General features: G+C 43.0%; 1 protein-coding gene across 19 annotated transcripts in view; it reads left to right on the top strand.

Moving 5' to 3' along the window:
* epb41l2 (erythrocyte membrane protein band 4.1 like 2) overlaps window positions 1-22,970 on the top strand; it is a 68,944-nt gene that overhangs the window by 6,136 nt on the left and 39,838 nt on the right. For 18 of the 19 annotated variants that reach the window (XR_006247189.1, XM_043218967.1, XM_043218957.1 and 15 more), the window contains exons 2-8: window positions 9,628-9,772; window positions 10,587-10,949; window positions 12,433-12,651; window positions 17,996-18,100; window positions 19,376-19,418; window positions 21,465-21,540; window positions 21,620-21,838. Coding sequence is in view for 18 of the 19 variants with exons in the window: in XM_043218967.1 (XP_043074902.1) it covers window positions 9,628-9,772; window positions 10,587-10,949; window positions 12,433-12,651; window positions 17,996-18,100; window positions 19,376-19,418; window positions 21,465-21,540; window positions 21,620-21,838 (1,170 nt within the window). In the remaining variant the exon portion in view is untranslated. The remainder of the gene's footprint in view (window positions 1-9,627; window positions 9,773-10,586; window positions 10,950-12,432; window positions 12,652-17,995; window positions 18,101-19,375; window positions 19,419-21,464; window positions 21,541-21,619; window positions 21,839-22,970) is intronic. The other variant, XM_043218968.1, reaches the window with a different exon arrangement.

The raw sequence follows: 22,970 nt of genomic DNA, 5'->3' as shown, positions 1-22,970 counted from the left end.
TTTTAATGTTTAAAGCTGTAGTGAGAACGAATCAGCGCTGAAGCATTGCCCCTTCGGTTAAACCTCTAGAATCAGTAAAAATAAGGCCTATTTCAGAGTGCCGTAATAAAGCATGGTCTTTCTAGCAGCAGCAGTTGTTGTCCACTCTCGGCTCTCTCTCACACATCACTGCGCTGAAGCGCTCTGCTGTCGTGTTTAATAAGGTGGGTGGAAACCAGGACAGGTCCGAGAGCGCGCTTCCTGTGCCCTCCTCATTCTGGGGCATGCTGGGACAGCGATTGCTTAACCATTCGGAAGGGTTGTGGGAATATCTACGCGAGAGCTACTGGGCCTCAGAGACACCGGCGTTACGTCATTCAGCAGGACTTCAGTCCAGCCCAGCTCTCCCCAAAGCAGGCTGTCTGTTTCTGAAACGGGTCGTGGCCATCTACCGGTGAACGTCATCACCGCAGCGGCCCGCAAACTAGAACCGGGCTCTGCGTGAGAGCTGATGAGCCGTCTGAATGACGTTTCCAGCTCGCTCGTCGACAGCGGATCAGCTGTTCCTTCAGACTCATTAGAAGCAGAGCGGAGGAACGCCGGGGGTTTGGCCCGTTCCCAAGTGTAGTTAAAAACGGCTTATCCGCAGGACGCCAATTTAGCAAGCCAACCTTTCACCCGAAGCCCAAGAGAAGAAGTCATTTGGGTAAAACGCTGCTCTTCAAATCACGGTGTCGGACAGCCGTTGAATGAGCGGCTCGCTCGCGTCCTGTAGAGCGCCGATGAATTTGTCTTGCAAATCCTCTCTGAGCGGAGCGTTAGACGACTATAGGAGCCATTCAGTGCTAACCAGCGCAGAGTAGAAACTGATTACATGCAATCAGATGCTAACAATTAAGTACTTATAAGTAGAGGGTATAGTAAAAGTCCAGTAAAGTAATCCACATTACTCTATCTTATAAATATGTTTACTTGTTCTTTCAAATATAGCACGGTAATAGAGGAAGCAAGATATAAGATCGTAAATAACAGGCACACAGCGTTTATGAATAAAACGCACACAGTGTATTATATCTGTGTGATAGTTTGAGCCTTTATGAAAAAGTTTACATCGAGTTCTCTTTGAGCCTTTCGAGAACGGGATTGATTCTGATTGAGTCTCTCATTGGTCATTAGCTGGAGGAAAAGCCCAGGCAACGTTTCTCTGTTCCTTTATTGTCGTAGCTGTGGTGTGAATTCTGCTGTTCTTCAATATTGCGAGCGATCTTTAGAGCTGTATCTTTATAGTTCTCAGTCTTGGTGTGAATGGGTATGAGATGGCCGCTGATCTGAGAGTCCTCCTGTGTAACGCTGGCTCTGATTCATGGAGATCATGACGATGTTTTCCAGTCACGTGAGCTTCCCTCGCTCCGGTCAGGGTCTCGTCTGAATGCTGATTGTTCCCGCTCGTCTCGTTCCGGCTCGGCTCTCGTATCTCTGCAGGTGAAGCGCGGCACCTGCGGCTCAGGACACGCTCTCTGTGAAAGAGCCACTGTGCTGCTGGAGAAGAGGACCCACACGCTGGAAGACTTTCCATTTCAAAACGTGAAACAGACAACAAATTTAGAAGAATTGACAAAGCTTAGTGCAAATGCAAATAGTTTTTGTGCGCCCGTTATTTCGTCATGATGCTCCAGCAAACAGATCAGGTCTGCACACACCCAGAAAAACATTTGAATGAATAACAGTCTCCAGACACAAACAGTCATTCCACGGACAGCTTGTGGCTTCTCATACAAATAATATTAGCGGCTGACTGTATATATGTGTGTGTGTGTGTGTGTGTGTGTGTGTGTGTGTGTGTGTGTGTGTGTGTGGCCAGTTGACTATGATGTATTGCAATTGGCAAGATATCCTCATTGGCCATCTAAAAAGGAAAACAAAAATTCAGTGGGTCAGTAATATAATAGTGTATTATATATAATAGATCTGTTCATTTGCTTTAGGTGCCTATATGTTTATAAGAACAGGAGACAGTCCAGAAGAGTTGAGCTATGATGTAAACACACAGGTCTTGTTGTTTTTGAGAGTGAGCTGGTTTATTAGTGTTTTGGTGACTGGTGTGTGTGTGTGTGTGTGTGTGTGTGTGTTCACCCCGCTGACGACGGGTTACTGAGGTGACGTGTGCTCCTGTGGCTGTGAAGTCCTCCCGGTGAGACCCGTTTGTTCCGCCCGCTGCGCTAACGAGAGACCTGAGCCCAGCACAAGCAGCACGTCTCAATCCATGCTCTTCGTGTGTGTGTGTGTGTGTCCTCGTCAGGGCGGATCTGGCCTCTATATTAACAGCTTTATTCTACTGCTCCTTCTCTCTCAAATCCCAGTCCACACACACACACACACACACACACACTCACCACTGTGAACACCGAACGGTCGTCACACACCAATATATTACCAGAAATCCCTTCACCAAACACCACTAAATGTAGTATTAACAGATGAAATGGGTATTGCAGTCCAAACTCAAAGTATTGTCCCTCGGGCCCTTTCTGAGACTCAGCTCTCATGCGGGTTGCCAGATTGCCGGAAACGCAACGCAACACCCTTATGCTACGAGTTGATTTATCCGTGTTTTATTTAAAGCTTTTTGGATGACCTCTGACCCAGTTCGTTCGCTGGCTTCCATGGCTGTAGTACACGTTTTTTTTTTTTTAATCCAACTTGGCAACCTGGGGTAAATGGGCAGCGGGCGGAGTTTCACAAACCAAAACAGAGAGACGTTCCATTCCAAAACAAACACTTCAAAGCAGAAACGAGCATGCTTTCTGAACACCTGCAGACTCACGACAAATGACACGCATCTCCTCTGGAGTGTGGCATCAAACTGAATTACGTAATGCGTTTTGGAGCACGTGTGCTGATCTGAAGTGTTCGTTGGCTGGGGATCGACACACAGGAGCTTTTCTCTCTTTGTCTGTTTCATAATGTGATTGATGCCGTGTTGGTTTCCTCCGTAATCTCCTGACGCTGGAATCGGACGGGATGCCAAACGGACGATACGAACATTTCGAGCACCCAAAAAGACAAGTCCGTGTGGGACAGATGGCAGCGCAGATTACATAAAGCTTTGTGTTTTCAAGCCTTTGCTCATGGGACGTTTCTCCACTTAAACCTCATTAGCAAATGTCTGCGTGTCTTAAACAGTGAAGGGTGGATGGTGAACAAAGCTGAGCTCTGCTAGTAGTAGATTCCTTGCTCCCTGTCGTACATCAGATCTGATGGGTTTGGGAAGTTCAAAGCTCTCCACGCTGATCTGGACTCAAGATGTTCCTCACGCCCTTGGCTCATGCTCTTGCGTTCGAGTGAAGGTCCGGTCCTCTGTGTATCCACGTGGGTCCGCCTCGGATGGGTGGGAATGCCATGATGTCATGTCAGACAGCTGGAAGTGTCGGGCCGCTGATGTCATGGTGTTTACATCGCTCTTCCTGTCATTGATCAGCTCAAGATGTCCAGCTGTCGGCTGCAGTCACTAGAGCCGCGCGAAGCAGGTTAAAATCTCAACAGTACAAGTTCTGGAACATCGAAAGCAACAGAAGTGTCCTTAAACTTTGGATCTAAGCCCAGTTTAATGATGTTTCCTCATAAAGGTCACACATGCTGCTCTGTGCTTCCAATCCAGCGGGACAACATTTCTTGTGTTTCCTCCGTCACATCGGACGGATTTTTTCCCACTGAACTCATTGCAGTGCCATTTTTACTGTCCTGGGAAAAATGTCTTCTCTTCTCTTCTAGGTTTTGGAATGTAAACCACATGAAACTGCATTTGCTGCACATTGTACTCCTCTAATGCGATTTATTTCCAGAGAGGAAAACACCGAATAATCATGGGAAATTATGTACAATGCATAAAATACACTACATCTGTTGTTACAGTTAAAATATAACACTGGCATATAAAATATTAATGGAAAGGTTCATTTCTGATGCTGATGGTAGTCTAGTAAACCTGTAAAAAACAAAGATCTAGGGCTGTCAGAGGAATGAAGAGAGTGTTTTTCAGACAGTAGAACAAAATAGTAATCTCAGATCCAGTATGAAAAATCATTGCATGTAACGTAGGATTAATATATTTTTAGGTAACTTTCAGGACTCAGTCATCTTCTCTGTTTGATGTGATTGATAGAAGCTACAGGAGGTGTTTGAAGAGGTCGTGAAACACACTCTCCTTGTAATCATGTGTTGGAGAGCACACACACACACACACAGAGAGCGCTCGCTCCTCGCTCCACACATGCGCATCATGAAAGGCATCATGAATAATTCATTACTCGCTGGAGTGGAGTGTATTCAGGGATGTTTCCAGTTTATTTAAAACTCTTAAATGAGGGCAATTTGTTCCAGCCCAGCGGGTGCGATTGCGCTGATTCAGTGTGTGTGTGTGTGTGTTTTCGTGCTGTCCTCTGTGTGTTCAGCGCTTCCCTCTCTCTTTGACCTTCTTTTATTGCCGCTGAGTTGACATGGCACAAACTGCATGCGTAACCAGGAACCGTCCGTCTCCATAGCAACCCTGAGCCCGGCAACTGCAAGGGGCGGCAGACGAGGAAGAAAAAAGAAAGGCCTGTCAGGAGTCAGGAAAGGCTGACGTTTAGGAGTATGTGTACACGGTTCACACCGATCAATGTTAAGAACATTTGCTTTATAACGTGCTGCCACATCCTGTCTGAATCACGGAGGTGTGGACTCCACCAGACATCGAATGGGTGCCGTCAGAACGATCACAGTAATCCACAGCTGTCCAGTCATCAGCTCACATCAGGAGAAGACAGAGGATCTAATCCATCAAGATGCTTTCAAACGGTTGTTTCCGGCCATAATAAGACTTCCTCCATCTCCTGTTGTCTCTCATACTTGAGCTGTTTTGGACTGATCTGTGCAGATCTGATGCAGCCAATGATGGTTTATTTGGTACTGCACCTTTAAGACTTTTGTACGCCTCATAATTAGCTTACTTCTGTTTTTTTTTCTCAACAGGAACTAACCAGTGCACGTTATTGTGAAACACTCTTAATTTTATTTCAGCCTGTCTGCTGACATCATGAGGGCAGGGTGGGCGGGTCTAAGACTGTTAACCAATAATATCACGTCTGCTTTAGTAATCCCGTCAAATCCCGATGCTCACGAGTACCGTCCGGGTTAGTTGTGAATGGCACTAGGTTTACACACTCCCTTCATCAACACACACACACACACACACACACACACACTAGTGGTTGTGAATGAGTTACACACACGTTAATGTCCTCACATTCCTCTCTCTAGTGTCCTGTAGCCTGAGCTTATTTCCCGTGTGTGTGTGTGTGTGTGTGTGTGTGTGAGTGCTGACCCAAACCATCTGTCCTGTGTGTGTGTGTGTGTGTTTACGTGCTGGAATCACATTTTGCAGTTGAAAGCAGCTGTAAACCCATTTCAATAACTTGATTTAGAGCAGAATCTGTTCTGTCTCTCTGTGTGTGTGTGTGTGTGTGTGTGTGTGTGAGCATCACACCTGTGTACTGCACATAATGATGAATGCAGTATGCAAGGACTGTCTCTTATATGTCTCTTAAAGTGATTAATGCTGCAGGTTAAACATCTAGAAATAACCTTTGATTACTTGGCTAGTGTTTATTCAGTTTATTACATTGAATAAGTTCACATGCTGCATGTTAAAATGTAATTAGCATGTAATATGCTAGCTGTTGACGATTGATTATCTCTCTAATTAGCTGTTAAATGGTTGCTCAGCATAATTCAAAGACATGAATCAGAAGTTATGGTATCTCAAGACTGGTTTGTAGGTGTGTGTGTGTGTGTGTGTGTTTGACGGCAGAGGATCCGTCTCTCCGCTGTCAGGTGACTCCAATCACTTCTTTCTTTATTGCCGTCACAAGACTCAGATTTGGTGTGATGCAGTCTGACCGTAAAAAACACTGCTGGTAGAGCATTCAGCGGCTTTTGGACCAATGAGGTTTCAAAAAAAAACTAGAGACCAGCCGACCAATAGCTGACCAATCAAGTGAACTAAAGCGCTGTGTCACGGGCCGCCCGCTCTCATTCAGACGTGTTCAGGGTCTTTCAGGATGATCCTGACGGTCGGCAGTGTGCAGGTCTACCAAACTCTAGTCCAGCGCTGTACTCAGAGTACCTGATTGAGACACAGGAAGTTTCAATCCCTTTTACAAGTGCTCTAATGCATCAACTAGTTTATCGACAACTTAACGATTTTTTTGTCGACGATGTGAAGGCTTTAGTAATCTTCTCAATATTACAGTAACCCTGGTGATGAGTCTCTCTGTGTGTGTGTGTGTGTGTGTGTATCATGAGAAATGTTTGCTTTCAGAGCTTTATTCACACACAGATATGAGATCAGCGCTTTAAATGTCATTCAGACCGCGTCACACAATAGATGCTAAAGTAGGACATCTGCACACACACACACACACACACACACACACACGCTGATAATAACCATTAGAAGAGGGATGGGCTATCTGCCCTAAATATTATTATAAAGCTAGGAAAAACTAGTTTTACTAGATTTAAAAAATATTAGACCGTCAGGTAGAGAGACATTTTAGTCTACAGTAGTAATACATTTCTGTCATCATTTCTTTGGTTTAAACCATACTTTTATCTTCCAGCAGAGTGTGTATTTGACAGCTCTGTGTGCGCGTGTGTGTGTGTGTGCGCCTGTGTGTGCGCCTGTGTGTGTGTGTGTGTGATGAAGGCCTCGTTCATTTACACAGAGACACAGAACATACAGATGCTCACACATGAACTGACTGCTGCTGACGCTTTTATTTCCAGACCTGCAAACTACTCCCTTTTCTGTACAATTTGCAGTTTTGAATCTGAATATTTATGAGAACCGGCCAGATCCGAAGAGTTATTAAAGTTTTCTTCTGACGGATAGAGAGCTAGTAGACAGTAATGTGCGTGTTTCTTTGATGTTAAACGCCGATGGGTCTGAGCGCAGCTGCTTTAAACCCAACACAACTCATCTCACACACGCATCTTAGCTGCTCGGGCACAGCTCGTAATTTTTTTTTACTTTTTTTTTTTTTTACGAATCAGGCATTTAAAAAACAACTTATTAGAATCACCATTTACCGCCATCTTCATACTCTCTGAACACTAATGTTAACATTAAAAGTTACAAAAACCTTGAAGACCGATGACAAGAGAGTCACACGATCCAAAAAGGTACTTGAAGCATATGTTGTCTTCTTGTTGTTGTTGTTGTCAAGAGAGCACCTGAACGCTTCATTTACATGTTAAAGGGTTAGTTCTCCCAAACATGAACGTGATCCTGTCTTTTACTCACCTTTGAAGCGTCTGACAGAAGAAAGCCACGCACACCTTCAGAGGTGAATAAAAGACGGGACCGTTCTCATTTTAGGGTGAACTTACGATTTTTAAATTCTCAAAATATATCCCGGGGGGTCATGACCCTAGACCCTCTACAAGGGCCTTGATTCAGAATCTTAATTCATTAGTTTGTGTAGCTGAACACTGTTAGACTTGAAGAAAAGCGCTGTTTATTCCAGTTGTTCTGATATATATCTCTGTTTATAGTGTAATGTGGTGACTGGTGATTTAAAAAAAAAAAAGTGCAACATCATGCAGCCCAGTACATCACCTTGTTGACTTGTTGTGAGTTTGCAGGTATGTTTCTGCTGATGGTGGAGTATAAATAGTGCAGTGATCATCTCACATGTGGCGTGTGGGAGACTGACAGACGGCTGCTTTGTGTGCCTCTCCATCCTGATTAGTTTTGACAGCTTGTGTTGATTGTCATCTGCAAGCATTGCAATTTGAGGATTAGTGTGTTAGGACACACACACACACACACACACAGAGTTGATCCGTCCGTCCTGGTCCTTATTCTAGACTCGTTTATTAGTGATGATGATTCGTGTCTGAAACAGGAAGTCAGAGGAGGGAAGGAGGTGAACGTGCTGTTATGTGTCAGGATCGTAATGATTGTGAGAGCTGACCCTGAATGAAAGTTTGAATCTCCGCCGGACATGTAGGTGTGTGTGTGTCTGACTAGTCCTGACCAGAGTGTGTTCAGGACACCGTCGAACCCACAACCCAGTGTCTGTTCACCAAGCCATCACAAATACACACACATAGCACGGGGGCCGTTGAGTGCTTGAATCTGATTGGCTGACGAATCAGAGCCACACAGAGAACGTACATCCAGGCAGCTCTCCAAACGACAGCAAAACAACCAAAACCTACAAAAAACCCGCTTCCAAGTTTTTGCTACAAAATTACGTTTTAAGTCTGTAAAGAACACACTCTATCTCTCCTGCTCTCTCCCTCATCTTATCCGTAACATCACACTCACTCTCACACACTCACACTCACACACACACACTCACTCACACACACACACTCACACACTCACACACTGACACTCTCACACACGCACACACACACACACACACCCCCGCTCGCTCTCATGTCACAGGCATGTGTTTGAGGGTGACGACGTCACGCAGGTCTTCTCTCTCGTCCAGTGTTTTGTGTTTTCTGGGCTTGCGTCAGTGGTTTTCCCCTGGCCCAGGGTCAGCTGTGTGTTATAACAGCTGTGTGCTCTCAGAAACTCCTACAATTCCTCCAGCTCTTCAGCTTCAGCCCATTTTAAGGGAACATTGCTTTCATGAGCGTCCCGATGAACCTGAGTGTGTGTGTGTGTGTGTGTGTGTGTGATTGGTTGGAGCACACACGTGCAGTGAGTCTTATTCAGGAGTGTGCCGGTGTTGTTATTTTAGCGAGGCTGTGAGGGACTGAAGTACAGCATGTTTGAAGGACGTAGCATGCCGCTAAAACAAACTTCATGAGAACACCGTCCAGCGCTGGTTCAGGAGTAGATCCTGACTGGAGGGTCCCAGGACCTGTCAGGGTCTGAGCGTGATGTGTGTTACAGTGTTGATGTCATCGAGCCGGCGGCTGATTGGCCTGTCTGCTGCTGATGTTCCTGCAGTGCATCATGGGTCGTCTCATGAGTGTGTTTGTTCAGCTTGTTGTGTGTAAGTGGAGCTCACACACACACACATACACTTAGTGCTGTGTGTTTGCTCATGGTGGGGTTTGATGGCTGACTTTATTCAACATGAAAGAGTGTTTTGATGCTTTTCATTCTTCACTGAATCTATCTCCCCCGCAAGATGTTTTTTTTTTTTTAACATGACATTTGGATTTTATACACACACACACACACACACACACTGTCTGCTCTGCACCTTAAGAAATGTAAATAACTTTCCCTCAGTGCTCATGTATGGCTCTATGAAAAAATCTAATGAATAACACTTTAAAAAAGATTTAATTTTAATTTATTTTTATTTCTTTTATATGCCCCCTACTTGAGATAATAATTTTTCCAAAATAAGAGTAGTCCTCAAGAGAAAATACTAATTACATTTATAAAAATGACGACGTTCAAAAGTTTTCATGCCCTTAATTCGGTCCCTGGTTTTATTAAATCAGTACCATAACACTCAGTACATGAAAAGAATGGAGCTAAAACTCAGCAGCTGTACAGCGTGGAGTTTAGTTGAGCGTGTGGAAGGTGTGTTTGGATGACGAGCTCTTACAGACTGTTGCTCGTGTGTCTGTTAGTGTGCCGGGCGTGATGACGACAGAGGTGGGATCAGAGACAGACGTGAAGAAGGAACCGGAGAAGGTTCCCGAGGTCCAGCAGCACACAGAGCAGCCCGACAAACCCGCTGACAGCACCGCCTCGGCCAGCTCCGACCCGCCACAGGTACACTCGGGCTGGATAGACAGGAAAACACGACACTATTTGATTTGGATTCAATTGGTTTGAATTTCAGTCTTGATTCATTTGGATACATATATCGTCCGTCTGTACGTTGTGCTGCACTCTCAGTTTATTCCAAGGACAAACATCTTTGAACCTGTGCTGAACAGCAGCCTCTCTTGGGTCAGTGGTCCAGGTCACTGATGTCAGACTGTTCCCAAAAGTCTTGTTTCATTATTACGTGATGAAATCTATCTATATCTTATACGTTGTGAAATAAGAATATGAATATATAAATGTATATGCATCTGAATATTTTCAAAATATATACTCTGTGTGTATTTATATATACATAATAAGTATGTACAGTACATCTGCGTAACATAAACAGATGTGAATCCTTTAATCCTGATTCGTTTTCGACGGCATATACAATTATAATAATAATAAATAAAAGCAAATGTTCTTTTCTAGCTGACTGTAATTGAATGGATTTTACATGCTGTTTTATTGTCATCTTTAATGTGGTTGAAACCGATATTCTTCTTGCTTTCATTCGTGTTTAATATGCATTCTTTCACCCCACATTAAAGAACAGAAGCACATTTTGTGTTTCATAACAAAACTGCCAGAATTTGAAAGATTCCTAACATCAGAAGCAACAAAGCCTGCTGCAGATTGAGTGGGACGTGCACTAGACATAAAGCTTCCTCACATCGCCGGAGAGCAGCGTTAGGTGGCCTCTCGGGGTTTAGGACTTGATATGAGAATGAGACCCGATTAAAGTCCAGGCTCGTGCGTGTTTCTTCCTGAGCAGGAGGAGAGCCGGAGCGCCGAGGCCGGCAGCGACCAGGAGGCGACTGCGTCTCCGGAGCCCAGCAGTCCTCCCGCCGCTGGAGGCCAGAAGAAAGACAAGGGCATCTCCCGCTTCCTGCCCCCATGGCTTAAACGACAGAAGTCCCAGAGCCAAGACAAGCCCGGCGAGAGCGCAGCGCCGCCCAAGCAGGAGAGCGAGGAGGTCGTGAAGGAGGACCAGGAGGAGACGAGCCAGCCGAAAGAGCAGGAGGAGGACGGAGGAGGTGCAGAGCACAGCGAGGAGGTGAAGGAGGCGAGAGAGGAGGTGCAGCCGGAGGAGAAGGAGAAAGACGAGGAGAAGTCTATCGGCAGTGCTGACACACAGGTGAGGAGATAATCAGAAGTGTTTCTGAAGAATCGTGTGACGTTGAAGACTGGAGAACTGATGCTAAAAAAACACAGATTTGATCTTTTTGGTTAACGTATATCTGTTTGAAATGGTAATAATATTTCACAGCAGGACAGTTTTTACTGTATTTTAATCACGTTAATCTCAGCCATGGGCTGTGATTGATCACAATGAATTAAGTTTAAAACACTAGGATTTGCCTGTAAAATTGTTGAAACTAGTTATAATCAGCCTTATACTGGCAATAAAACATTTGACCCAACTAATATCAAAACTATTTCTAAATGAATACAACGAAACCTACATGCAGTATTATCACACAAAAAACGAGGACTAAGAGCTGCACCTGCATTAGAGCTTACATTAGCGTCATGCTAACGTACATAATCGATTAATAGTACACAGAGTACTTTTGCTATCACACGTGGAGTTTGGTCTTTTACTGTTAAAATGTTATTTATAGCTTTTTTGTATCGCTGTACAAATTCATGTAAATATCCGAATCTCAAGAAAATCAGATACAAACCATGTCCTGTCGTAATCACGTGTTCATTATCATATAGTGTTTGTTAACATTAACATTAAGCCTTAACATGTAAGCTCTAGCTGAAACTCACGTTCTTTCTGTTCTTAACTTATATTATAAATATAATACACATCAGCAAAAGGACCTGTTTTTATTTGTCTGTATACATTTCGTGTGACCCTGGCTTTGCTGGACCTTTATCACACAATGATAATAATGATGATGATGATGATGGATAACCTTCTGTGCTGTGATGACGGCAAGAAGTTGAGTACAAATCTTATCAAATGATTCATTTGGGTAAATATTTAAAAAATATTTAAAAAAATGTAAAAAAATTTTTGGATTAATCGCATGCATTAAATTTGAGAGCTCTAATTTTTAATCAATCACTGCAACCCTGGTGAGCAGAAGAAACTTCTTTAAAATGTAAGGGTTCAATACCAGCAGATAAAATACAGGAAAATAATCAGGATACTTTTTATGGAGTACTCAGAAGTGCAGTAGTAATACGTTTTTCAAATTTAGCATTGAATATCAGTATTTTCCAAGGTGTTGTGCTGAAGTTAGAAATTCGTGGTCTTCACTACACTGCCACAGCGCTGAGACACACCAGAGCTCGTCCTCATATCTGCTGGTTGAGCTCCTGCAGCAGCTTCTGGGGTTCACTGCAGATTCTTCAGGCATCATCATCTCAGAAGAACCTGCATGTGATGGGACTGTAATCCAGATCAGATGCTGAACATAAAGGAGGACTCGCGCTCCGTCAGAATAAACGCTTCAGCCAAAACCCTTCAGTCGTCTCTCCGTTCCTTCAGCATCCGCCCAGTGACATCATCCGGCAGCCATCCGCTCCGCTGGAAAACAACAGAGTGCACGCACGCGTGTGTGTGTGTGTAAACCTAAAGAGTGTGTGTGTTTGTGTGTCTGCAGCCTGTGAGAGAGGAGAAAGAGGGCGAATCGGAGGTGAAGGAGAGCGACGAGAAGGAGGAAAACGAGGAGGAGAAGAAAGAGGAAGAGGAGAAAGAGGAACAGCAAGTGGTCCAGCAGGAGGCAAGTGTGCCTTCAACGCTCAAACTCAACAAGAAGATGAAGATGGTGGTGTGTCACGTGACCCTGCTGGACGGCAGCCAGTTCTCCTGTGAGGTGGAGGTAAGACATTTCAGACTTTCGGTTTAAAGCTTTATTCCTGTCTGTCAGCGTTTCCCTTCTATTGATGTGATCATAATTTAAGGTGCTAATTAGCTTGCTGTGTAGATGGAGATGCGTGTGTGTTGGTTGTATGAAGATTGTATGGATGCTAAGTGTGTGTCGTACAGCCTCACCAGCATCTTCCTGATCTCTTTCTTGGATTTATTGCATAAAGTGTATTCGTTATAAAATAGAATGTATTTATAGTATATACACAATATATATAATTTGAAAAGTTTATAAAAATAGTTGCAGGAGGAGTGTGATATGAGCTGTAATTAGATGAGTCATTGTGATTACAGCAGGGTTCAGATGTGTGCGATGACCTCTGACCCCACAGTGAAGTTCTGAGTGTGTTGAGTGTTTTTTGAGGTCAGATCATTGGGGCTCTGTCAACACCCCCAAGATGTTACTGCTGGGATGGGGACACGGACACACACACACACACACACACACACACACACACATAGGTTGAATTGGTTAGTAAAATGTAAATGATGTGTATTTGAGTCCAGTAGGGTTATTTTTTATGAATAATTTAGTTTTTTGTTGTTAAATATCAAATATGGTAAACAAAAAGCCAAGTGTAAACTAGCAATCACTCACATCATTATTACAACCCTTCACACTGGTGTCTCTCCTCAGAATTTAACCAGGCTCATATAACGCCAATACTTAAGAAACCAACACTTGAAAAACTATAGCCCGCTGTCTGTTCTTCCATTCGGTGCAGAAACACTTGAATTAGGTGTTTAACTAGTGTTTATTACCTCCTGGGCCCTTCTTTAAGTTGTTGAAGCCTTAAGACTGACAAGAGCAGGTTTCCAAATCTTCCAAATACTTACCTTGCTGGATCTGTCCTCTGCTTTTGACAGTCAGCCACTAGATCCTGCAGGCAAAGGGCTTCTCGGGAGGCTCCAGTGGGTCTCACCTCTCAGATAGGTCCTTCTAGATATCTCAGAGAGGTCAGGGCTCGGTTCTTGGTCCTCTTCTCTTCTGTCTACATGGAGTCACTAGGCTCTGTCATTTAGACACATGGCTTTTTTTTGCTGATGACACTCAACTCTACATCTTAATGATGATCTGAAGATAGCTGCTCACATCTCAGCTTGGCTAACATTTTGTGCTGGACCTTTAACTCAGCCCTGCCAAGACAAACCAATCATTTCACAGCCAGCACATCTTAACACTATAACTTCTTCAAAACCAGCAGAAACCTTGGATTTGTGATTCTCAGACCACATTGTAAAAACTGGTCGTTCCTACAGATTTATTTCATTCAACATCAAGAAGGTCAGGCCTTGTCTTTCGAAACATCCTTCACAACTCCACTTCTATCAAACCTCTGGAACTAATTTGGTAGCAAAAATAGTCTTTAATAAGTAGAAAAAAAATCACATCTTAATTTATTAATTTGCACTGCTTACCAAATGCTGCCTGCATAAAATTCAAGGCACTGATGTCTATCTATAAAACCACCACTTGCTTTACACCCCTTTCTCTAAATACACTACTAAAGACTTATTTGTCTTCTGCAAGTAAACAACACATTTAGTGTCACCCCAAAGAGACCACATTGCAATATAGCTTATTGCCTGATGCCATATTAGAAAAGTCTATTTGACTTTAATATTATAATATCTAGTATACATACTCTTGTCTGTGGCATTATTGTTGCTCAAACAACTAAAGGCAAAAAGAAAATTTGTTTTTAGTAATTTTTGCTGGAAGTAACAGGAGCAATGATTTTCTGTTTTGTTTTGTAGTTTAACAAAAATGACAGCAGCAGGGTTTTTTTTTAAGCTGCAGTCACTAAACACTGATCTATTATCCTGACAGTTTTAATATACAAAAATCTGGTTAATAAAATTTACACACAGATTTGTGACTTTGAAATGCTCATTTTTTTAAATTGGCCATTGCTTGCATTGCATTGGTCTGTAACGCTTTAAAAACTCTAAACCTTCACACAGCGCCAGATTTCGTCACAGTACACCGCTACACACATGAGAATTTAAAAGCCTGATGGGTTCATAAAATGTTTTATTACACATTTTATAAATGATTTGAAGTAATTTAAATGTCATTTTCTAATATCTTAAATCGTATGTGAAGCAATTGTTATAAATTTGTGCTCTGAAGACCTTCAAAGTAAATCTGAGGAACAGGAGAACCTGTCGTCGGAGGCTGAAGTGCAAAGCAGTGCAGGTGAGTGTTGGGATATGATGGATGGTTCGGGCTCTCATTACGGGCCGCTCTGTGAGCTCTGAACAGCCTCTGCTTTGTCCCGTCACCGGAAAGTGCTGAGGCATCGCTAAGTGCTATTGTCCTGGTGTATTCATGCATGAGACGGTGGCATGTTTGCTCAGAGATGAGCGCCACTGTCTCCGGGTCACCCGGACGCATAAGCCGCAGATCCACACAAAGCATTCCAGACGTGACGCTTTATGGGGACGGTGGGGACAATGAGGGCTCTCAGGACTGCTCAACGACCCCGCATGGATGTTAGGAGTGCTGCCGCACCATATTTTTGTGATTCTTGTCTCTCCGGAGAGCAAATAGAAGACTGACAGGAGCTCTCAGCCAATCAGAGCGCAGTGACCTAAATAACAGCAGGAGGCATATGGTATTATGTTTTTAATGCTGTAAACGCAGAGATCCTGTCACAGAGTGTGTTTTCGTGGAAGCCTGTTTTTTTATTTTTATTGAGTAACATGGCTATCAAGAGGAGATGGAGACCCTGATCTCTGGGTTCTCTGAGGCCTCAGCTGTGTTTGACACTAATGCTTTAGGACGTTCATTCACAGTCACTCTCTCGCCGATCCTGCCTAAACCCTGCTCAAACATCCCACCGGTGATTCTCTAGGACTTTACAATGAATTTATTCACGGTGTTATTGAGTCTACAGTTGGAGTTCCTTCTTTTGTTGTCATTCATCTTCTTTCTTTCATGTTCTTTTAGGCGCTGGCTGTCATTTATTCATGTACTCTCTCTGATCCTTTAGTTTCTTTTCTTTCTAGTAGATCTAGTCTTTTCTATTCATTCATGTCTGTCTGAGCATGTGATCTTATAGCTGCTAGGCATTGGCTCATAATAATCCAATGCATCCTTCACTTCTGTAGATGAATACCAGCAGCGCACACAGCTCCTCCCTAAGACTTGAGCACCTGACCATTTATCTCTTAAGCCTATAAAGCCTACTGTATCATTTGAAATGCTTTTTGAAAACCTTTTGTCATCCGCTGCTTTAGTGACTGATTTCTATCAAGTAAACATCGTAATAACTGTAGTGATATTTCCAGATAAACAATCACTGGGCTGAAACAAACCAGCTTGCTTCTCTAGAAATATTTTTTTTTGTCAACGAGTCTCGAATATGACCATCATGATCCTTTGAGGAACATTTTTTTTTTTTTGTTCATCTCTGTCATCATCGGATTGCATTGAATTGAACAGATTAAGCATTTAGATACAGAACCTGACTAGTTAGTGTACATGAATACTTGGGAAGAAATGCATTTTAACATAATTGTGAATTGGCTCTTCAGTGCATGTGCTTTCAAATGGATTTTTTTAACAGCGTATTATGCTTTTATGAACTTCTTTTAATATCGCACATCTCCAGCGCTTTATTTTCATGTTCATCGATATATCTACGTCATACTAGTTGTCACTGTTTAATGTCTAGCAGCACTTTACTGTGGTGAAATAATCACACGGCCACTTCCTGTTACTCTGGATCAGGATCATCTGATATTCATGCTCTTCTGTGTGTGTGTGTGTGTGTGTGTGTGTGTGTGTGTGTGTTGAGCTTCTGCTCTGGTTTGTTGTGCTGACACTATAGGTTCAGGCTTGGATTCAGCTTTCCGTGGCCAGCGACACGTTATCATCAGACAGCCGTGTTGTGTGTGAGATGCTAGTGTTTGTTCACCTAATGCAGTTCACCAGTGCAGGAACAGCCACTGTCAGCCCAACGCAAACTCAAATCCATTAGCTGTGTGTGTGTGTGTGTGTGCGTGTGTGTGTGTGTGTTGAAGCAGCATCTGATCTCTCATCAGTAAATCTGCTGCGAGTGAACGCTGGGATTAGTTTGTGTAATTGTACCCATAACAGCAGCTTATGGTGTTCTGTCGTGTCATAACCGGACAGATTAAGACTCTCTCTGTTTTTGTTTGCGTGTGTAGTTAATATGAGACTTAAGCTGACACCTGGCACGGATGCAGCATCAGATGATGTTGTTGTTGTCGTCAGCCACTCTCAATTTATTCCATGAAGTGTCTGATAACAGGAAGTTTAGTGAGAGCTGGACACTTCTCCACGTAGAAGAAAGAATGGGAGGGAAAAGATCTTTTTCTGATCGTGATTACAGTATAACTTGACACTTCTTTTATTGAAAGCAAACTGGAAAAAAACAATCACAGCAATTCTAACAGCTGTAACACGATCTTTTAAACAAGCTGCCTAATTCTAAATGGTATAGATGGTTTAAATCTCACAACCATGTCCAGTTTTGTCTGGTCTACTGCTTATTAAAGGACATAGAGCTTCTCGTAAAGTGTCCTAGTTTCTAGCTGAAACAAATCATTTCAAATAAAAGTTATTTGAAAATATTGTTTCAGATGATATATAAATGAAAAAAGAATTACCCTTAACACTGGTTTTGAGGCCCAGGGTCACATATACTGTAATATAGCATATATTACTTCAGTAAATATAGTAATGTTATTAATATTTTTATGAGCTTTTGGGGTTGATAATGTGTGTGTGCAAAGCATCATGGGGCATGAGACGGTGGTTGATGGATAACGACATTTGAGCTTTATCTTTAGTTTTGTCTGATTGAAAAGCGTGCACAAGCACTTGAACGTCAGGGCTGTTGTCTTCAGATGTTCTCAGTGACTAATGCTGGAAGCTCCTGGTGTTTTGAAAGAAGCTCTCATTCTTCAGGAGTCACACACACACACACACACACACACACACACGGCTGTCTGCCGGTGTCCGGCGGCTCCAATAGGCCCATTATGACCTGGCGTCTTTGTGTGGCGCTTCAGAGCATCTCAGACTCCACGCAGTCACCATCCAGACCCGCTCCAGGAATACTTTACATACCAGCCAAAAATCACACTTCTGTCCTCGTTCACTCACCATTATAGTCTGTCTTCCATAAAATGTAACAAAACCAAAAAATCCCTTTGTTTTCTTGCCCATACGATGAATGTTTTGTTTGTTTTGGACACCATTTACTTGACAGAAAGCGTGTGCTATACTGTAAAGTGTGTTTTTCTCACTTTCCTCTTCTCTCTAGAAACGGGCGAAAGGCCAGTACCTGTTTTTTCAGGTCTGCGATCACCTGAATCTGTTGGAGAAGGATTACTTCGGCCTGAGCTTCAAAGACAATGCTGAGCAGAGGGTGAGTTGAGTCACTCACACGCAGAAACATCCCACAGCGCTCACCGATGCCGTCCATGTCCATGTTCAGCTCGTGAGAGTGAGTAATCGAACGTCTGCCAGATGCATGAGTTCCAGAAACGGCGGTCTGCGTGATCCATGCGCTGGGTCGGAATGGGGTTTTGTTTAAATGGTTATTAATTTGTGCATCCTGTGCGCTCGCATCTTCTACTGGCCCTCCTCCAGAACACTGATGCTCTGAGATCAAACCCAAGACACGCGCTGATCAGCAGCAGATCACTCACATCAGTCTCTGGTGAAGCGTGAACGTTTACTTTAGAGGTGCATCATGGGATTGGCCAGGCATGTTGTTTTTCTAGTTCTGTGAGTGGGTTTTGTTATCAATCATTCAGTGCAGTAATCGAGGCCATATGTTTCAGACACTTTAGTAGCGCCCTATAATAAAATCGGTTTATTTTTTTTCTTATTTTGTTTCTTTGTTTTGGATTTAATCCAGATTTATTACCAAATTGTCAAACTAACGAATAAGACTGAGAATTTAATTAATCTTTACAAATTGAAACAATTACATTTTGTTTTCGTAAACAAAGTGTTTCATAACTGGGTGTAACTAGTTACTAAGTATTTATTTCCTGTAATTTAATTACTTTTGCTTTGAAAGAGTTGTTTTTTTCTATAAATTGCTCATTGTTGTATAATTAATACGATGGATAGTCTGTAAACATACAATATAATAGTGGATTTAAAAAAAGCATGCTTTTTTTTACTCTTCTCACTTTAAATACTTCGAGTTATTAAGATCATTAAAAGCACTTTAGTGTCCATTAATAACTAGTTGCTTATTAGCATGAATATTACTGGGCTGTTTATTATTACTTAAGCACATATTAACGTCTTTACCAGAATTGTGACTAGAATAAGAGTTATATATTTGAAGAAATTAAAAGAACCGTTTCACTCCCATCCTTGTATCATTCATTAACTTTGATATGGGATTTGATGTTCCACTTTTTACAGTAAATTGATCTTATTAACGGATTCATCTGCTTTTTCTTCATCGTGAGAAGCTTAGTTTACTTGTGTTATATGTATGAAGATATTAAAAAGATTCATTAACTGAGATTTTTAAGCGAATTACCACGTTATACGAAGAAAACTACACAATATGGTACAACAATGCAATCAGCAAAGACTAGAGGAAGAATCTGAACGCACAGTCAGGATGAGGTGGACGCAGGTGCCCTTTGAACTCACTCTCTGTGTTTCTGTGTTTCAGTGCTGGCTGGACCCTACCAAGGAGATCAAGCGTCAGACCCGCAGTACGTGCTGTCTCTTTCTCTTCATGAGCTGGTCGGGGTGGGTTTGAGTAAGTGACAGTCTGACAGAGTCTGCAGCTGGAGCAGCTGTAATTATCAGTGACGCACACAGCACAGGGTGGAGTGAGAGCACATTCCTCATTCACAGACACAGTCGTCCACAAGACATTCTGATCTGTCGTCTTCACAGTCACGTGCGGCATGTGTATGTCATATCTGATGCACCAGGCTTTTTTATTCACTGGTCAATTGGCTGCAGTTGCTGATATTGATATGAAATTCTGCTGCTTGTTACGTGAATCAGTAAGATCTTTTAAACAGCAGATATCTTTTAAATATCAGCAGTATCACCAATTATGTCTTTTCAAGATGAGACTGAAATGATCCATATATAATGTAGAGCTGAAGAAATAAAGGCTCCTCAGAAGATGGGAGATGTTTTGGAGGCTTGTGAAGATCCCTGCTCCGCTAAAGAACAGTGAAAGTAAAGATCCTGATGATCAGATTCTTGAAAGCTGAGCTGCTCGGGTCCAGTTAGAGTTCATCTGGAGATATGACTGCACTTACTCTGACACATTCAGCTGAGATATAACCGTAAGAATAAGTTAAACCCAAGGAAAAACTCTAAGCTCTCTGTAGCTTTACAGGGTTAACATCTGTTTTTATAGCTCTGGACTCTGCTTTAATGAGTGAGTGTGTGTGCTGAACACTTCCTGTTCACTCTGAAGTGTGCCATTGTTTGACATGCGGTCATGTGCAGTATATGTGACACACACACACACACACACACACACAGGTGAATCAGACGTCTTATCTGCTGTTATGACTCAGTCTCTGCGTCTGTAGAGCGTCTGGAGGAGAGCTGAAAATAGAAAAACAGGACAGAGAGAGAGAGGAAACGCACAAGAGCAGCTCTCCTTCTGAAGGACACGTCTATAAAAACGGCAGCTGTGTCCTCGTTTCCAGAGACTCTCACTGAAAGAATGAGGTTGACGTTGCTGCGCTGCGTCCTGACCTCTGACCCCGAGTCAGCGCGCAGCACACTGACCTGAACTAGAGTCGAGCGCATCATTCCCCTCACTCTGCTGTGTGCTTCGTGGATTACATTCAGTTCCTTCCACCGAGCCAACACAACATCACAGGCAGCGTCCAGAGCTCAAGCAGCTCCAGATCAGCCGCTACCGCTGCATGAGAACAACGAGATGTGTTCTCTGCATATGGCATCATGAAGACTGCTGTATAGATCGCTGGATGGCGTTGTGTGGGGATGTAATGACGTGTGACATTAATCCATCTATGAACTATAACATGTAAAAGGGGAACATGAAAGGAATATTCTGAATGCAGGTCATGTAAACCCCTTCATCGTAATATTGTCTTATATAGAACAAGGGAAGTAATGAGAATACTGATGTCTATGTAGAGCCATTGTCTTTCTGCTGTCTGAATGATGAACGGCCTGAGCTGATGGACTGAATGATCACTGCCAGGCCCTCCACCCTACAGCTTTACAGCACATCTGCTTGTGGAAGTGCTGCTTGTGTTTCTGGCTTTTATTAAAAACCAAGTGAGCGCTCGCTCACGCACACACTCCTGGGATCTTCAGCGATGCGTTCATCGGAAGCCCTTTTGGGGTGGTCGTTAGAGAAATATTTAGTGTTTTTAATTCGGTACAAATTTTCAGCAAACTCTGTGATCCTCAGAGAAAACGAATCCATCCTAATGCTAATGTCTGATTTCTCACAACTGTTTTGTTGAGGCCTATATGAACTACCCTAGATGCTCTTACCATGTATATGAATTATGACCCCTGCCAAGAAGACTGTTACCCCCCTAGCATAAGTTTAGTGTTGGGTGTGCTTAGGATTAGTCAATCGGATAGCAGAACTCCGAATAGAGTTAAAGTTAACTACAACAAATAGGAAACGTTGATAATGTATGTTGAAGTATCAGAAAGTGCACAGATTGCGATGTATTTTGACACTGAATGATTGTCCAGCCCTACGTTTAATCATCTCTCACTGTCCTCCTCTGTGTGTTTTTCATCAGACTCTCAGTGGCAGTTTTCGTTCAGTGTGAAGTTTTACCCCCCGGACCCGTCTCAGCTGACGGAGGACATCACGAGGTACAGAAGCGGTCCTCTCTGAAGGTCGTGGGGGTCACCGGTGAGCGCCGGCTCATGTCTTCTCCCCTGCTCTCTGCAGGTATCTGCTGTGTCTCCAGCTGAGGCAGGACATCGCCTCGGGTCGGCTGCCCTGCTCCTTCGTCACACACGCTCTGCTGGGCTCCTACACCCTGCAGGCGGAGCTCGGCGACCACGACCCCGAGGAGCACCGCCTCGACTACATCTCAGACTTCCAGTTCGCCCCAAACCAGACCAAGGAGCTGGAGGAGAAGGTGGTGGAGCTGCACAAGTCCCACAGGTCTGACAGCAGTCGTCCTCCACAAACGTAGTGCGTCTTCACTGATGTTTTAAGAGGGATTACATTTAGGGACAGAAAAACGGGAATCGCGATATAGCTTACTGTGATGATTAAAATTCAAATCAAAGTCAGAACATGACACTGGGGTTTTCTTTCGCTCAGCGACGCACAGCTGTGTCAGGTGTTTGCTTACGGCCTGCTGTTGATGAATTATGAAAGGGTTTACTATGTGATGTTGTGTGTAGAAGATGGTTGATTATTTGATCTGCTTTATCTGTTTGAATGAGCCGGAAGTAACTCACACACATTTCAAAATAGGAGTCCCTGCATCGCTTAGGCTTTTTATTAAACGTCTTGCATTTTGAATTTTCTTTATGGATCTAATGTTTTTAAGTTAAAGAATGGACTGTGTCTGGAGTTTGATTGCACCTTGTCACAGGAAGACCGTATATACAACATTATTTGACACATTTAATATGTAGATTTTGCTAGTATGAGAAAAATAATGGGTTTATGCATTTATTTTGAGGTGTCCCTGTTACAGTGTAAGGTACGGAGTAATATTAATTAACTGCATGTACTTACTATATGTTTGGGGTTAGGGTTACTTGCAAGTAATTATGCATAATTTATTGTACAAGTACAAGTAACGTGTAACAAGGACACCTTAAGATTAAGTATTACCCCTTATTATTAATATTATTATATTAAAAAATCCAATATTACTTATGGTACACTGTTTTCGATGCATGTAATGAATGAAATGTCTTGATCTTGTAGTTACTCTGATGTAGTTACTAGCTGTGCATTTTAAATGTGAAATAATAACTGGGAGCGGACTGACAGTGTTGTCATGTTCCTGCTTGGCAGCTCTGATCCAATTAGCCTATGAGTGTCAAACCAGGCTCGGCAGCAGGAGTATTCTTCCACGGGTGGCTCTGGAGTCATGAGATGCAGGGAGTAAAGCGCTTCCGTCTGTTTGCTTCGCTCAGCCAGACACTAGCGATCTCATGATTTCAGTTTCTGCAGTAAAAGAGCTGAATGTGGGCACTTCGCTCCTCAGCCTCCAGTCGTCGTGATGATCAGAGGATTATCGGCGCTAATCTGCTGCGACCTGCTCAGTGCTGATGTG

The sequence above is a fragment of the Puntigrus tetrazona genome, chromosome 20 (assembly GCF_018831695.1).
Source record: "Puntigrus tetrazona isolate hp1 chromosome 20, ASM1883169v1, whole genome shotgun sequence".
In the NCBI taxonomy this organism is placed as follows: Eukaryota; Metazoa; Chordata; class Actinopteri; order Cypriniformes; family Cyprinidae; genus Puntigrus; species Puntigrus tetrazona.
This window is presented reverse-complemented; position numbering and strand designations above follow the sequence as displayed.